This window comes from Alnus glutinosa, chromosome 12, assembly GCF_958979055.1.
Source record: "Alnus glutinosa chromosome 12, dhAlnGlut1.1, whole genome shotgun sequence".
Taxonomy (NCBI): Eukaryota; Viridiplantae; Streptophyta; class Magnoliopsida; order Fagales; family Betulaceae; genus Alnus; species Alnus glutinosa.
Window position 1 is genome coordinate 19,622,740 of NC_084897.1, and position 17,253 is coordinate 19,639,992.

Here is a 17,253-nt window from a genome sequence, read left to right on the forward strand (position 1 = left end):
CTAGAAATCTCTTGTAAATTAGAAGGAGTTTCAATTATGAGGGCAACCTAAAAATTGATGGCTTGTTGGCAAGACTAATTGAAATCTTTTCCAGAAAATGTGAATAAATAAATAACGTGAGAAAAGTGAAAAAGCATCAACACAGAAGAGGGAAAAAAGAGAGAGAAAGCTATCTTCTAATGGGACAAGGATCTAAAACCATTAGGTGTCCAAATTACTGACAATTTGAACGTTTTTTTGTGAGAGTTCATGTGAAACCTAACAGTCCAAATAAATTGGGGGTTGTTCGGCCATGTACCTGAGCAGTTGTGTCCTAAATGAACTCTCTTACAAAAGCTGCTCAAATTGCTAGCGATTTGGACACCTAATTGTTATAGATCTCGATCCCTTCTTAGGAGCAGGAGCTAGGTGGGGGTCGGAAAGATTTAGAGACTGAGGCCGAGTTGTATGGGTTCAGGTGAGAACAACTCTTGCATGGGGTTTGAGACTACAAAATAATGTGAGTTGGATTGAGATTGGGTGTCTTGTGCAATACCTTTAATTAGGGCTGTTCAAATTGTGTCACATCAGCTAAAAACTTAAAATTCTCTTTCCACCAGTCTCTACAACCCTTACTTGCCTCACTAGGGTGGCTGCACGAAACCACCCATAGCCTAGGGGAACACTAGCCCCCATAATTTTTAAAAGTTTATGAAATTTTTAAAATGCCTCTAAATTTTATGTGTTTCATGAGTTGAACCATCAAAAATTAGTTTTTTACCCCTTATTTTTTTCTTCTACCCCCTACCCCTCCAAAATCTAAGATTTGGGTTCCGCCTCTCAGTAACTAACTACCCGTTTGGCTTCTTGGAGTGGCCAAACCACCCCAAACCACTAAAGTGATTCGGTTACCCTCAAACAGCCAAAGGAGTGGTCAGCCATCTCCAGTGGTAGTGGTTATGGGAGACTATGACGCAAGTGAGGATGGAGACTATTGTGAAAATAGAGAATTTTAAATTTTTGGCTGATGTGATAAAATTTGAACCATTCATTTAAAATGAACTGTCCAAATTAGAGGTATTACACACGTTCTCAATTCATGTGAGCCAAGGGAGAAAAGTCAGAGCTCCGTGGGTTCATTTTCTTGGTTTTGAGAGGTTTTTGGCAATGGGAGTGAGCCTTGTCTTGGGAGGCTATCTATCTAAAGCTTGTGCTACTGACAGACGAGCTGAAAGAAGGAAGGGTGCTTGTTAAACACTCCAACAAGCCATTTTCTGCCTCTAAGGGGATGAGTTTCCATTACCTGAAGATTATTTTTTTGCTTATAATTGAACAGAACACCAGAAAACACAGAATATTAGTAGTTCCAGAGGTGAATTTTCTGCAGAACCAATAGACAGCCTAAGTAACAAATTTGAGACTTTACTTTCTCAAACCTTTCATTTTCATTCAAAATCACGTGAAAGTTTCTGGGTTCCCTCTATTCTTAGAATAGATAATGGCTCCTTCAAATTCAAAGACCATGGACGAAACCCTTATCCCCCCCCCCCCCCCCCCCCCCCCCCCCCCCACAATACAACACCCCTGAAAGATGATACATCAATTCCATATTTATGACAGGATATCCCACCCCCCACAAAATTAGATCTACAAATAACCTCCTCTCTAATCTTCTTCGTCTTCTCCGTCTCCTTCTTCGGGTGCCTCTCTCAACCACTGCAACCAGAAAACACATATGAAGATGCAAATATTATGATACAACAACAAAATCAGGTGAACTCTAACAGAGGCATGATTCATCAATCTTAAGTTCTATTCCTGAAAAGTTGAACAATCCACAGCATAGATGATGGCCAGACTGCAAGAACTATTAATTGATTTGTTTTTCCTTCAGAAAAAGGAAAGGAAACGAAGAATAATAATACTTACTTTAATGAATTCTTCCGACTGCTTAACAAAAACTTTATCTAAATCATCAGCGTCTTTTTTCTCATCATCCCACTTTAGAATAGCATCTTCTTGTATAATATCTTTGTCATACAGAAGCCACAATATCTGTAAAAGAACATAACAATGACTTGAATCAGCAGAATAAAATACAATCAAATTCATCTACTTCACCTTACCACTAGGGGGAAAAAAATGAAGCATCCTCACACAAAATACGATCATAGCAAGACAAGCAAAAAGAACTAAGAATGCAAACAATCTCCATAATTCTAATTACATGGCACCCATTTTGGCCAAGAATCCAGTTCCCTTTAGCCAAACAATTCACAAAGTTAAACAACTGCAGAGCTAGAAAGGTCAATAGCCTTTTTGAGTAGATAAGAAAAGTTCCAACGACTTCAGTTCAATTGACAACATTTTCCTCCACCAGTACAGAAACCCCGCCTCCTGCCATCACCAATCTCCACCTTATTCATGGTAACTTCACCAAAAAATTGGAAAGTGGAAAGAAGGGATAGATCCTTAAGGACATGATACCTACCCCAACACCAAGTTGGCCCAGGTTTCCAAGAAATAAACTATTTAAATTAACCTTCAAGAAACCAACCAGAAGAGGGCTCTCAAAGGAGATCCCGCTGAAGTAGACAAAACAAGGGCCAACATCGTAACTTTCCAAAGCCATCTTCAACTTTTGACTCTGAAGCAAGGAATATAGAAAGAGAACACCAAGGAAAAAATTTGGCAGCCACTCCTGCCTGATTACACAATCGTCTCAGAGCCTACCAATGTTCAAGATGCAGATAATTTTCACATTAGGTAGGTTGGTTTTTAATTTGCCAGTGGCGGTACTACTTTTTCATCCATTGCATGAGCTGCTGGGCAAGGCAAGAGTTGCATCAGTTTGATGAGCACGTTGTGGTTTCTCCTAAATTCATTCTACAGTGCAAAAAACCTCCCACCATAGTCAATAAATATTATGGACGGCAATATCAATTAATTTTTTCTAAAAGTTCCTCGATCTATCATCTTTGCTTGCCAATAATTAGCCAGGCTCCTAATGCTCTGGCAGATAACTCTATTGATATGATGTCATTGTTGCAATGCAAGAACAAGCACAAAATGTGTCTTGTGAACCATAATATCATCATTGGGAACCACAGCATCAAAGAAAATTATATATTGAAGTGGAGTGCACATCTCATTCTCGTCTCATGAGATCTTCATTATGAATACAAAGTATAAAGATAAATATACCTTTGCGAACAATGGGGAGAACTCCTTGGCAGATTCCAAACACATTTCTTCAAACTTTAGTATTACTTCAATCTGCAAAGATTTCGAGAAAAATTTATTAAAAAAGAATTGACTACTAGATGAATAGTCTGAAAATGGTTGGGATAAAATCCTCCTACCAGACGCCTAGCACAAAAAAAGGCACCTTGAACAACTAACCATGGATTTAATTCATGGATGGGAGCCCAAGGGGCTGCCACCACTCCTCAAGGACTGCCTGAGATAGCCGTACCCATAGGATGAGAATTGGCTACCACATGTAGTGTTAGGTTTTTGAAACCCTAGCTACTACTCCTAACCCTTGCACTAAATCTGTTTTGAACATTAAAATGATTAATTGTCTCAAACTTTTTTAGTTAGATAATTTCTTGATGGAGTTGGTTCAGATTACTACCAAGCCTTAAACAAGTCAGATTCCAATTTGATTAGAATTTGGTGTCCTAATGTGATTAGGATGACCTAACTGTTTAAGGTCCTCTAGCACAAGAAAGAATGATGTAGGGTTATGTTTCCTAAATTGGATGGAGTATGACTCCATAAACCTAAAACAAGAAGAAAATCCAATGATGTAGGGTTTACCTTAATGAGATTAGGCTAAACACATCTTGTTTTGTGTAAGGTTCCATCTTAGGAAAACGTTTCTCAAATAAAGGTATTCTAATGAGATTAGTATACCAATGGACCTAGTTGGATTAAGGTTAGGAAAGTGTGCCTTTTTAGAAAGAATACAAAAGGCAAGGTCACAGTTGTGTTGAGATCATAATTGTTTTAATAAACCCATATCTTTTAAATTATCTAGTGGGAGAGAAATTCAAGGGTTCAATCTCACAGCCTAATCTGGAGCCTAAATTTGTAAAAATTAACCTTTACTCTTGCCTTGTGAATTGACATAGGACAAGAGTATGATTTGAAATCACCTAATCTAATTCAAAACCAGTGATCTTACAAAGAGCTTAAAAGGAAGGACTCATTTACAAAACACCAAGTTCAGTAGCACAAGCAGACATTGGAAACTTTACTAGTCAAAGAAACGGCAACAATTATCTAAAAGGATTATCATATACAGACCTGCTCATCAATGTCAGTCAGGTAAGACTTCAGAACTTTTTTCCATTTTGTAATTACATTCACAGCATTATTAAACAATTCACCTGAAAAGTAGATTAAGAAGAACCAAATTGTTCATTCCATAGATCAAAAGGCAAGGAAAATAATTTTCCATACATTAATGAAATCTGTTACACAGAAAGATATGTATAGCATTAGGAAATATAAATGTACAAACAAGATATGCTATCATTGAAACAGGACTGAAAATCATGACAAATTCAGTTGAGCATGTGTATCAACCTTATCCTAGGCTGGCCATGGACAGAGCAAACCCCATCCCAAGTCCCTCACAAGACACGGCAGCCGAATGAAAATACAGGGTACAAGATAATACGGATGCTGTATTGTACGACATAATATGGATGCGTCAACATAGTGAATATGTGAAACAGTAAAAACAAGATAATAGGTTCTAACATTACAAGGACAGGGCAACAAACACAGTTTTTTTCAAAGTGCTGATACTTTTAACAACTTATTTTGGGTAAAATAAAGGGCACAACTAAGGATCAAGATATGTAACGGGCATAGTTTTTAACAGAAGAGTATATTTAAAAGTACACAGTAAGAAGATAAAGCCTTTTAGTTCTTATAATATAATATGATTACTGTAAAGATTTCTATATATATAAAGTATTGATGAATGAGGATCCATAAATTATAATTAGATGTTCAGTCATCCATAGACCTAACTAGTTACGGTATGCAACACGAATAAACAACTTGGAGCACCAAACTAATGCAGTAACCATCCTTCATTTGTGATAATGCTCAAATAAAGAAAATAAAGAAAATGGAAAACAACAATTTAAGAGAAGCCAAACTTTATCCAAGACAAAGACCACTAAGTTTTGCTACAGCAATGACATAATTTATAAGTCGTCAAGTTCATTTACTAAACACAAATGTATTGCCCAAGAGGCCACAAAATAATTGTTTTAATAACTAGAAAATGATGTAGGAGAGATTCCAGAAGCTGTCTTTATTTAGTGTAGGATTCGAAAATGCTGTCTTATCTAGGGTTTATAGATTGATTGTGCCTTGAAAAGACAAGGATATATAATAAATCAAATCAAATCAAATCAAATATCCTAAAGATATGTGGTTGCAGGAACTTTTGGCGGTGGCTAATTTTAAGGGAAAATGATATCCACAAACCTAACAAACTATCACAGAGACTTACTTTAAAAGTAATAAAGTCTCCTTAGAAGTTTAGTCTTAGGCTTCCAACGGGGATTTTTTTTCCCAATCAATTAGCTCTATCCCATTGGATAATTAGCAAATTAACTAAGCTTCTAATAGCTCTGGCATGAGATAGCTGCTGGTAGCATTCAGGCCACACGACTTGTAAGATAATCAAATACTAAAATGTTTTTGGAAGACAAAAATGTGCAAACTAATAGTTGGCCTTTTCAATCACAAATAAAAACCTGCTTAACCTAATTTAGACATATTCAACAAAATTCAGAAAGACACTATGGCTTTCGAGCATAAAGAGCTTTTATTTGAAATCAAATCAGAAATGAGAATCCCCTACCTGAATGTATATTAAAACAAGAAAACATAGAAAAACTTACTAGGTGAGCTACGCGGAGCTTCTAATGACAATGTCATCATTGAATAAAATATAGCTCCAGCACAGTCTGCACATAACTTATTGTATGACAACCTGCCAAATAAATGGCCAAGAAAGTTATATGATAAGCAACTAATCCACACTGAACAAAAGCATTCTAAACTTAACTCAACTCAACTAAACCTCATCCCAACTGAATATATATAAAAGCATTATCGCAGTAAATACATCCAAACATAGCCTAAAGAAAAAAATGCAGAAGAATCATATAAAGTTTACATTCGGATGGAAATGGGGAGGGTTTGCAATGCTGATGCAGGATAAATTCCAAAAGCTGTGTATAATGACTTATTTCTTCAGCCAGGGTTTTGCAAACATAAGATTTTAGAGATTGGATATCTGGTGAAGGAGCTCAACATTGGCTTATTAGATTTCTGAGATCTTTGCAAGAATGGGCACTTGAATCAGTTGTCATTTTCTTGGAGCTGATGTATTATATTCCACTTGTTGAAGCGGAAGATAAAATGTGTTGGAGGCTTTCTAAGAATGGAAGGTTCGTGATTATGAGACTCATTTTTTTTGATAGGTAATAAACAGAATATTATTAAAAAGTGAAAAAGGGGCCCCTAAGCATACAGGGAGTATACAAAAAGGACAAGACTCATAATGGGGTTTAGCCATTGAATTTCCTCCAAAGAGTATTTGGTGTGTCAAGGTACTGACAAAAGTAGCATTCTTTGGATAAGGAGCTGCTTTGGGTAAAATACTGACAGTTGATAACTTGGAAAAAACGGGTGAGTAGATGTTGCATGTGTAAGAATAATGGTGAGATGGTAGATCATCTCCTCTTACATTGCATTGTATTAAAAGAATTGTGTTTGTTTGCCTTATCTTCAAGTGTATTGGCTGATGCCTCAGACTGTGATAGAAGTGTTTGCGAGTTGGAAAAGAAGACTCATTACCATGAGCCCTTTGCATAATGTAGACAATTCGGAGGTTAAAGAAATAATCACGCTTTCAATGATGTCATAGAAGTGGAAGCTCCTTTGATCTTAGTAAACTTTAGTTAAGTTCTGCACTCTCGTTGGAGCGTGTAGGCGTGTGGGGCGTTGTTTTTAGGAGTTGATTGGTGAAGTGGGTGTTGTGAGTTGGTTTTACGTTGAGGCTAAAGCTTTTGAGCTTTAGGTGGTTGAAGGGGGTTCTGTCCTCTGCTTGGTGGAAAGGAGACGTGGATTTTCCCGAGTTGCGCTTTTGGGCAATTTGTGTGCTGCTTGGCTGAAATCCACAGTGGAGGCGCTGGTTTTTGGTGGTTGAAGGGGGTTCTGTCCACTGCTTGGTGGAAAGGAGACGTAGATTTACCCGAGTTGCACTTTTGGGCAATTTGTGTGCTGCTTGGCTGGAATCCATGGTGGAGGCGCTGGTTCCTAATCCAGAAACAATGGAGTTTATCAAAACATTTAGGGAGGGGTCCAGGGCTTTCATCATTCAAAGAGGCTCCAACAGGTTAGGCTGGTGTCTGGAGGTGGCGGAGTACACGGTGGGTGGTCGTAGAGGTCTCATCATGATCCCGAAGGGATGAGAAGCGCAGGGTTGGAGTTGTTTAGCTACCAAACTGAGAAAGGTGACGGCTTTCTTCGATTCTCCGATTGGCAGGGGAAGTTGTGTCATGCTGCTGCACCAGCCAACTGGTGGCTTTCAGTTTCTCAGTGGTGGAGGCTCTTCTTTGGTAAATTCGGGTAAGGAGGCATTGTTAGGACGGGTGTGGAGACATAGTTAGGAGTTGGCAAAAGGTCTTATTTTGAGGTACTGGGTAGGACAGGTTTCTTACAAAAACCTTGTATTATGCCCTTAACATGATCTAATTAGGGCAAGGCCCCCACCCCAAGAAAGATAACAGGTAGGGGTTATCGGTAAGTTGAGTTGGGAATGTGTAAACCAACTCTAATGCAAATTAACAGGATCAATACCGTGTCCATCCTTACCTATTGACCAATGCACAAACCCCATGGGATTGGCGTAAGGAGAGTTAGCATAGTAGGAGAGAATTTCTAGTGACAAAGGTCATGTAACAAAATTCAATGCTAGCACCAACAGGAAGCAATTAGCATCAAGGAACTGGCATAAGGTACTTGGGACACTAAACTTGGTTGAGTGATCAAGTTATCTAATTTTACTCTAGCTTTTTCTTTTAATGAATAGTTTAGCTGTCAATGCTTTTAGTCCTGATTTATTGCAAGTGAACTAGCGTGCCCATTTTCTCCTTTTGGATTCAGTGGGTTATGCCAAGAGGTTGTTCTGGTAGGCATCAGGGTAGCACCATTTGGAATGTTAACCCCCTTATTCTTTATCATGCATATGAAATCAAAGAAATGGCAGTCCCTCATTAATCACCAAAAAGAGAAAGAACAAAAAACAACTCTCAAAGACTAAACTTGAAGCTTTCATTTCTCGGATCTCTTCATGAGTGGGATAGAGAACTAGTAGTTTCTCTTTCTAATCTTTTTTTTTTTTAATCAAATATACTGTTTTTTTTTTTTTTTTGGTGCTTCTCTTGTACACTTCCCAATGTTCCCATCACCCCTTTTCCATATCAACTGCTAAGCCACACAGTACAATGCTAAACTGTGTTGAACACAAGGACAAAGACCTCCAACCATAGGTTCTGTACTACTTTATTTAATACAAAGTGTGAAACTCACCAAATGGATAAGAAAATGGACAGGAAGATGAGAGGAAGGGGAGAGAATAGTTTGTGGAGTACGTTAGGAATATAAGCCAGTAGCTGAACCAAAACAAGTCAAAGAAACATTGTAGGCAGTTATGAATATCATCAAAGTATGTCATGATTTTTGGCAACATAAATTAAAAATTCAAACGCATATTTCATTTTTTCCAGATACAAAATATTTGTCCAATGAGCCATAGCTCAACTGGCTCCTCTTCCCCATGAAGGAACAGGAAGGAGGTTAAGGCTGTGGGTTGAAGAACTATTAGGTACGTGACTACCAATTAAAATTTTAAAAAAAAAAAAGAATTATCAACAGAAACAGGAAAAGGAAAATTAAATATAATGAAATACCATAGTAGAGGCACAATTACGCAAACAACAGAGTGAATTGAAGCATTTAGAAGTGTAAATACAAATAAAAATAACATACCGCAATGAGTTCACTTCTAAGATTACATGGTCTTCTTTAATATTTTCATGCACAGCCCGTAGAAAAGTTGCTTCAACCTGCAAATGATAATGGCTGAATAAATGTTCATTTTCTGCAAATGTGTATCCACTAACATCAACATTTCTGGCTGACATTATTTTTTATCACCTCTTTCTCAAAGTAGACGGAGTCATCTCTGGAATCTTCATTACCATCATCATCTGAATTGTTAGAGTCAGGTTTTAACTCTCCCGCAGTCGGGAGAACACTGCCATCTTGGGTTAATAACTCCAGATCATTGTCAGTAGTTTGCATTGCCTCAGCAAGCTTATCTGCAGGAATCGGCGCAATTGAATGTCTCCATTCTTCTTCATGGCTTCCTTCACATAATGACCAAATATATCCAACCCCACCTGTACCAAGCTGATCAATAATAGTAACTGATATAAGCGTCAATGACATATCAGTTAAAGATCTCAAACATTGTTTGTTTTCTTTTTTCCTGGTTTTCTTTGATAACCAAAAATGAACCAAAATAAATAAATAAACGTTCATTATCAGTTATTCATTTGTCAGTTACCGAAAAATCTGCCACATATGTGACAGAAATAAGCCTAGACATTTAACTCTATTGGGCTAGTGTATCCTGAGCAAATACAAAAACAAATTTGCCAGCTAACCTCATAAGTAGGCCGACTTTGTTTCTCCAATAATTGGGATGTCGTCGCCTCTTTTGACCCTTCCAATGTACTTGTGATGGCTGCATATAAAACAACTTATAACAATGCAAAACAGCACTTCAAAAAGTTATATACATCTTAACTGTAAACAATTAGTATAAGGCAGAAGAATTGTGAGGCATTAAACAATACAGCTAAGAAAGCATCAGTATCAAGACACTCTGGCCCCATCTACCATAACACACATGATGTCTAAAACTCCATTTGCAAATTGTTAGCAGCAAATAAATAAGTATAGCTCTAATACTTCAGTCTTTGGAATACACAATTCATACAAACACACAAATATTTGTGTGTGTGGGTGTGTATAAACATGCATAGACAAACTATTTTAATGGGATCTGACCCATTTTCACTTTCAATAGTGAGATGTTTTACAAATACCAATCATTCAAAAACCTACAAAATATGAAGGTGAATAGCTTTCAAAATTTGCTTAAATTAGTGAAGTAAAATTATTGATATCTTTACTTATATTTGAACAGTGATTACCATTACATCTATGAGTCAATAACTAAGGTTCACACACATAGATATGTATATGGGAACCCCCGCCAAAAACTTTGTTATTTCCATACAAATGCTTAATGAACCAATAATTCCTCATCACTTCAAGGCACCCCACTTTAAGGAAGCTAAGAGGCTTATATTATCTAAGAATTCTTATCAGTAAACTTTATCTCCTGCCCAGTAAACAATTAATCTTACTGTAACTTAACTAAACAGGCCAGAAAAGTAGGAAAAAGATGGGATGCAGTAGAAGTTACGTGAAAATTCTACACCCCCACTGCTATCGTCAGCATACTCCAGCTCCTCATCACTATCCTGCTTAGTCGGCTGTTGATGCAAAGATACCTTTGAGTATGAAGGAACAACAAATTGCTGCCCTATTACAACCTGGAGGATAAGAAATTTTAAAACACCGTACAAACTACATATAGTCGTAAATCACAAAAGGACCATAAATTTCAATATTCGTACCTTGCAATTATTATTTTTCAAAAAAGAAAGATGAATTTTAAAAGACACAATTAATATATACCAATATGCTAATAATATCACGCTTGAGCATTACAACTTAATGAATCAGATGGGAAATTTAATTAATTAAGTTGGTTGGAAATTGGCTGATCAGGTGGATTTTACAGCTAAAAAAAGGTGCCACCACTTTGGAGTCACTTGTGCCCCAAAAGCAGATGTCCTTAAGTTTTGCTTGTTCGCTTCTTTATATGTGTTTACTGTATACCATAGTCTTGATTACCCTCCTTGAGAAAGTTTTTTTTTATATAAGTATCCTTGAGAAAGTGTCCACCTTAAATTAGCTTTCATGCAAGACATGACAACAGAAATGTATGAAAAAGAAAGATAAAAACGCATAGCCGCATTCTTAGTGATCAAGGTAATATTTAACTCAATGTATAGAAGAAAAGAGCAGAAGCTTAACAAAAAATAAGAGCTTAAGAATCTTCAGCTCAATTTCATAACCAAGTACGTCTCTACCAATCATTCCAAATTCATACAAATATGCTGTCAATCAAGAAGATTTCCAATCCCATAACAATATTACTATATCCATTTCAAATGAATTTATTCCCCCACGATAAAATTTTTAGTCTGACATATGGACTTGTATTCAGTAAAGATCTTGCTGGCATGTAGTTTGGGAAGTAACCCAACAGTATGATGAACTGGAGAAGAATAATAATTTATCAGTTCAAACACGGTATAGCAGGGATATAGAGACACATACCTTAAAAGATAAAACCACGCCAGGTTCCAAAACTGCTCCTGACTTCATAACCACTCCATCACATACTATTGCATGCATTATCTTACAGTCATCTTCAATAATGACATTATCCCATATATAGGAACCTTCTATTGAAACATTTGATCCTATAGTACAACCTTCCCCAACAACTGAATTTGAAATTTTAGTGTTGCTCTCAATCTTGGTACGATTTCCAATAACGGTAAAAGGACCAATTTCTGCAGAACGAGATTGCACTACTTCTGGTATAAAAATAAAAATAAAAACCCAAAGTTCATTAAATCATGTTTAATGGAGAGATTACAACAGAATATGTAACACTTATAACCAACTACATAGATTATTGAGAAATTAGATCTTTTAATCATTACCCGATGCTCGATACATCCCCTGTCTTTCAAGTTTGGTGGCAGAGTTCCCAAAGAACTTAACATCTGGCACAAATGGGTATGTCCACCTCTGGATTATGTCTTTACTAATAGTGTCATAGCTTCGGAAGTTATCGATTCTAGCCGCATAACTTGAGTGAATTTCATGAGTGAATATTTTGTAGCCCATAATCTGAAAGAAATATGGATATCTTAGAAGTGTGAAATGAAAAACACTAAACCAACAGAAATTATGTCTAATTAGCTGAACATACTATCAACAAGAGCGAAGCAATTATAGGCCAATAAAATGTTATTCATTGCAAATGAGCATACTAAATGTTTTGAGTTCTTTTAAATGTGCCAAAATGGAAAGAGATGTCTTAATAACATAACTAGATACTATGAAAAAATAAATAACGAAAAAAATCTGAGATGATTAAACCTTGCAGAAAAATGATAATTTATGATTCTGCCATGGAAACTTTTTTACTCAATTAATGAAACATCTCTAGTCATGCACGCATAAAAGAATGTAGTCTTTTTTTCCTTGAGTACACAGAAGGAATGTAGAACACATTCATTCTGTTAACCACCCTCCTATCCTAGATATCTACACAAGTTTGTGACAAATGCTGAGATCTGAAATAAAATTTCTACCTACATTTTCTAATCAAATAAGGTTCAATTTACACTTTGAAAACATGTTTTAGAAACTAATACAGGGAGACATCAGTTGGCCAGGGGAGCCCATCATCTTATTATGTCTGTGTCTTTGCATCACACATATGTAAATGTGTAGAAGAGAGCACTTGTCAGCGTACCAGCAGATTATTTGCACATGAAAGTAACTAAATTTAGCTTACAGAAAAGATGTAGAATGAGTTACACATACATCATCAACAAGCAATCCCTTGACAAAATGGCGTCGTAGATGTTGATAGTCAAAATTGTCTGTAAAAAGGCTAAGCACTTCTGGCGAGCAGATGTCAATATAGCAATCCTACAGAGAAGTCATTAGCAATTTAGAAAGAAAAAAAACCTTCAGCGTAAATTCGTATCACAGGTCTCCTTAGAGACAAGACATGTAAATAAAGAGAAAACTAATAATAATTTCAGATAGAATGCCAACGCATATACTGAGAACAAACTAAAGCAGCCACAGCATGGACTGTAAATGCAGATTTAGCCAGTAACAATAACATATTGCCTTCTTATGCTTGGCACACACACACACAGAGCACTAAAAGCAACCATCCATTCCTCAACAACAGTGCCAAAAAGAAAGGGGGTAGGGATGTGGGGAGAAATAAGTGAGAATGGGTCCATCACTATATAACGACAAGAAGCAGCCCATGCACATTCACAACCTCAGTGATTACAGAAAAATCTCGGACTGAGACAACAGTAAGATATGAATAGTGAATACCATCACTATATAACGACAAAGAAACACTTCAAATACCTTCTTAGAAAATTGTATCAGGCAAGCATTATAACGTCAAGTAAGGCTATCACAGTGAATCAAAACCTAAGCAATTTCCTTATTATTGAATTGAGTAAATCCACTGCAGCATTTCCTTTCCTTCATCACTCTACAATAAATTTTGGTCATTGTCATGATAAAAATAACTTCTTAGAGAAACAGCTATTGTAAGGAGACAAATTAGTTCTAGTTTGAATACCAAAACAAAAGCCACAGGGAGGATGAATTTACCACTAATTTACCACTAATAGATTACTACGAATGCTGAAAATAAATCTTTTTTTATAAGGTACTCTGAAAATAAAACTAAAAGATTTGAGGGAAAGATTCAAGAAATAAACCTGTGCATCGTTGTGTAAAGAAATTGATGGATTATCAGTGAGCAGCATCTTATCAAGACATATCACCCCTTTTGAAAAGTCTGCCTTGTCCTCATAATATAAAAGCTGCTTGGAATTAGGATCTATTGCAATAAACAGCTCATCAGTACCAAGTCGAGATTGGCGAGTAATTGGAGAAGGCTTTGACCGTCTAATAACCATGGTCATTACAGCATTACTATCTTTCTTCTTTCTCTCCTTATGTTCTTTAAGCACCTGTGTAAGTGACATGTTGCTCACAGTATCTCCACTAATAAGGACGAAATCTCCATTTATCTTCAAAAGCCACAGAAGATGATAAATTTGTTACACTATGAAACAGCAAGTTCTAAATGCAAGCGTAGGTGGAACTACATTCATTAAGAACAAATAATTAAAACTGATTGGAACTAAGGGACTCAAAATTCCAACTTCTCATAAAGACAAAGAGATAAAAGATAGGAAATTGAGACATGGACATACCACATTGCGTTCATAAATTAATCGCAAAGCATCACCGGCACTGATAGAATTGTGGGACTCTATCGTCGTGACCGAGAAGTTCGGATGAGAAAACCACTCAGAACTCTTCAAATAATCAATCACTTGCTTGGAATGAGCACAGCAAAAGACAACAACCTCTTCAACACCAGCAGATTCAAGCCATGCTAAGGTGTAATTTATCATCGGGACATTTACTAATGGTAATAATACCTTCAACACCAAAAACACTTACATAAGTGCAAGAATTGTTATCAAAAGAACAACAAAATCTTTTTGCAACACATACAAATTCACAAGTTCACCCCCGTAAAAGCCCTTGTCATTGCCTATATATAAAGTCCAAAAGAGTTTCTTCTTTTCTTTTCTTTTTTAACAAAAAAAAATAATAAAAGTAACACTAAATATTGAAACATCTTAATATGCAACACACAGCGGTCATCAAAAACGTCCAAATTTTAACAATATATTTCTATTTCATTTTTTGTCTCCATATTATTGTCTACGCATTCTTGTACGAGAAAATAAATAAATGAACCTCCTATAGCAGCGAAATTCGAGGGACAAATACTTGAAGAATACATCTTATATTTTTTTATCACATAGCTCAGTTAAAAAAAGAACTCTCCCATTCAAGCATCAAATAGCAAAAAAAAAAAAATTAAAATCCAAAAGCCCACAACCCCTTTTCTTCTTCGACACTTACAAGCAACCAAACGGGGCACAAAGAAGCCAAATTTATCAAATGAATACACCCACTTCATCTTAGAACAATTTTCAACCAAATTTTCTCTCTTCGTGATCAAGTTAAATTAGCCTCCAAGGAAAATCTATGAAGAATACAAAAATCCCAAGCAATGTACATGGATAGCATAATTCAACATCCTATATAGATTCATATGTACCTATATCTATAAACACATGCGTACGTTCATACATTCATTCATATAAAACATAGATGCCTAGTACCTACATCATATATGTATGTACGTACGTAGATGCACACAATCGAGAGAGAGAAAGCGAGAGAATACTTTGGGGCGTTCGAGGGTGATGGGACGGAACTTGGTGGCGAAGCTATCAGCCAAGAGGATGGCCTGCAAGGGCACACGTGACAGTTCCTCAGGGTCCTCTGAAGCCCTAGTCGCACCCTTTCTCTGTACACCCATTCCTGCTCCTTCTTCACCCTCCTCAAGAAATTATGGAAATCAAAGATACAGTAATTCCACAGAGAATTGTGAGCTAAGAATTGGGATTTCGTAAAGGCCCAATTTCAAATCAAAATTCCTAATCAATAATCGAGAATTGGAAGTAAGAAAAACCCTTAAAACCCTGTGTAGTAGTCAAGTAGAGAAAGATGGCCCTGTGATCTCAAGCAGAACACTGTGAATGTTTTGGGCTTGGCTCCTCTACGGTCACGAATACATGTATCGGTTTTCATTCGCCAATAAGGGCTTGCCTTGGGTGCGTTTGGAAGATAATTTTATTTTTTGTTTTTTTAGAATAGTAATAAGAATTTATTGATGTTTCTTCACACACACACTAAAAATAAAAAATAAATAAATAAATAAATAAAAAAAGGGAAAGAATTTATTGTTGTGATATAAAGATGAAAAGATTTTTAAATTTTTTATGTGAGACAAATGAATAAAGTTGTTTGGTATTGTGATAAAAGAAGTTTCACTTTTTTTGTAGAGGAAAATAAGAATTAATTAATGTGATATAAAAATGAAATAAGTTTTGAATATTTTTATGAGAGAAAAGTAAAGAAAGTTGTTTAATCATGTGAAAATAAAGATAAAATTGATTTTTTTTTTTTTTAGAGTAATATTAAAAGAAAAAATAGTGGATTGCCAAACTGGGTTATTTGTGAAGGTAAGGGCTTGCTTTGTGAGCTTGGCAAAATTTTAATGAGTAATGTTATCCGGTAGAATGTAAAAACAAATCTAAAAGTTGATTCTCACTCCTACATCATCTCAATTGTATGATAGTTGTTGGAGAAATAATTAACACCAAAGACATGTGGGCCTAAGGTAGTATCGGGGGCCGAGCCCATCGGGTTGGCCCGGCCAGATCAGACCTAAGTAAAAGACCAGTTGTTATCTCCAAAAAGACGTATATCCCAAATATATCAAGATAGACTTCTATCCCATCAAATATGGGATAAGGTACCTAATAGAATGACATTAGCTAAAGAGAGTGTCATATCCAGTTTGGACTCTACTACCCAATTTGAATTCTATGAAGATAAGACTCAGACTCCTAATTAGAAAGATAAGATTAAAGACTATGTGATCTAAGACTCAGACTCCTAATCAGATTATGCTCCAAGTATTTTAGCAGTTTTATAACTGTGAGCCTATAAATAAGACTACTACGCCAGGTATTAAAAAACAGATTCTCTGCACTCTTGAGATTACTGATATTCTCCAGAAAATAAGTTTGAACTGACTTAGGCATCGGAGTGGGGGTCCGGTCGGCACCCCCGACGAGCCGTTTGTTATTTTGGAGATTACGAGGAGAACGAACATCGAGGAAGGCAACGAATCACAAGGCAACACGTCACCGTACCGGAAACTGTACCAACAGTTTGGCGCCGTCTGTGGGAAGCGACGAATCGTTTCTTGCAAAAAAAAAAATATCTGCAACGGTGACTACACGAAAAAAAAAAAAAAAAAAAAAAAAAAAAAAAAAAAAATCACGGCTGAAACTGGCATGTGGTTTCTTCCTTCAAAGATCATCAATAGTCCAAGACAGATCTATATAGATCTACAGTCGTACACAGTAGACCACGTTCAACTATGAAGTATCAGTATTCAATTAGCACCGAATCAGTGCTCACCTTCGTCAGAAACACGAGATAAGTTATCCTAATGCATTTTCAATCTATTTGTTGATTTGTAGCATTCGGCAATTGACTTAGCAACCTCATGTTTGACTAATATTCAAGAGATGTCATATC

At 36.3% G+C, this 17,253-nt stretch overlaps 1 protein-coding gene across 2 annotated transcripts; it reads right to left on the reverse strand.

The window, feature by feature from the left end:
• Positions 1-1,544: 1,544 nt before the first annotated feature.
• On the reverse strand, positions 1,545-15,652 carry LOC133852038 (uncharacterized). 2 transcript variants are annotated; one of them, XM_062288705.1, is made up of 15 exons: positions 15,326-15,652; positions 14,274-14,504; positions 13,773-14,087; positions 12,841-12,948; positions 11,949-12,138; positions 11,557-11,816; positions 10,574-10,703; positions 9,747-9,826; positions 9,235-9,489; positions 9,067-9,143; positions 5,910-6,001; positions 4,291-4,373; positions 3,184-3,255; positions 1,909-2,034; positions 1,545-1,695 (listed from the first exon to the last, which is right to left on the reverse strand). In XM_062288705.1, the coding sequence occupies exons 1-15, from the start codon at positions 15,458-15,460 to the stop codon at positions 1,645-1,647; spliced, it is 2,205 nt and encodes a 734-aa protein (XP_062144689.1). In that variant the 5' UTR covers positions 15,461-15,652; the 3' UTR covers positions 1,545-1,644. The 2 variants fall into 2 exon arrangements, with proteins under 2 accessions (XP_062144689.1, XP_062144688.1); XM_062288704.1 differs by having other exon boundaries at positions 11,557-11,819; positions 15,326-15,651.
• Between the last annotated feature and the right edge of the window lie 1,601 nt (positions 15,653-17,253).

What these genes read in the sequence shown, in the direction of transcription:
- LOC133852038 (XM_062288704.1), bottom strand. Translation starts at nt 15,460, where the DNA reads ATGGGTGTACAGAGAAAGGGTGCGACTAGGGCTTCAGAGGACCCTGAG. An exon ending in CCGTCTACTTTGAGAAAGAG is followed by an intron (nt 9,144 to 9,234) that starts GTGATAAAAAAT and finishes TATCATTTGCAG; the next exon opens with GTTGAAGCAACTTTTCTACG. An exon ending in TCTCCCCATTGTTCGCAAAG is followed by an intron (nt 2,035 to 3,183) that starts GTATATTTATCT and finishes GTTCTTTTACAG; the next exon opens with ATATTGTGGCTTCTGTATGA.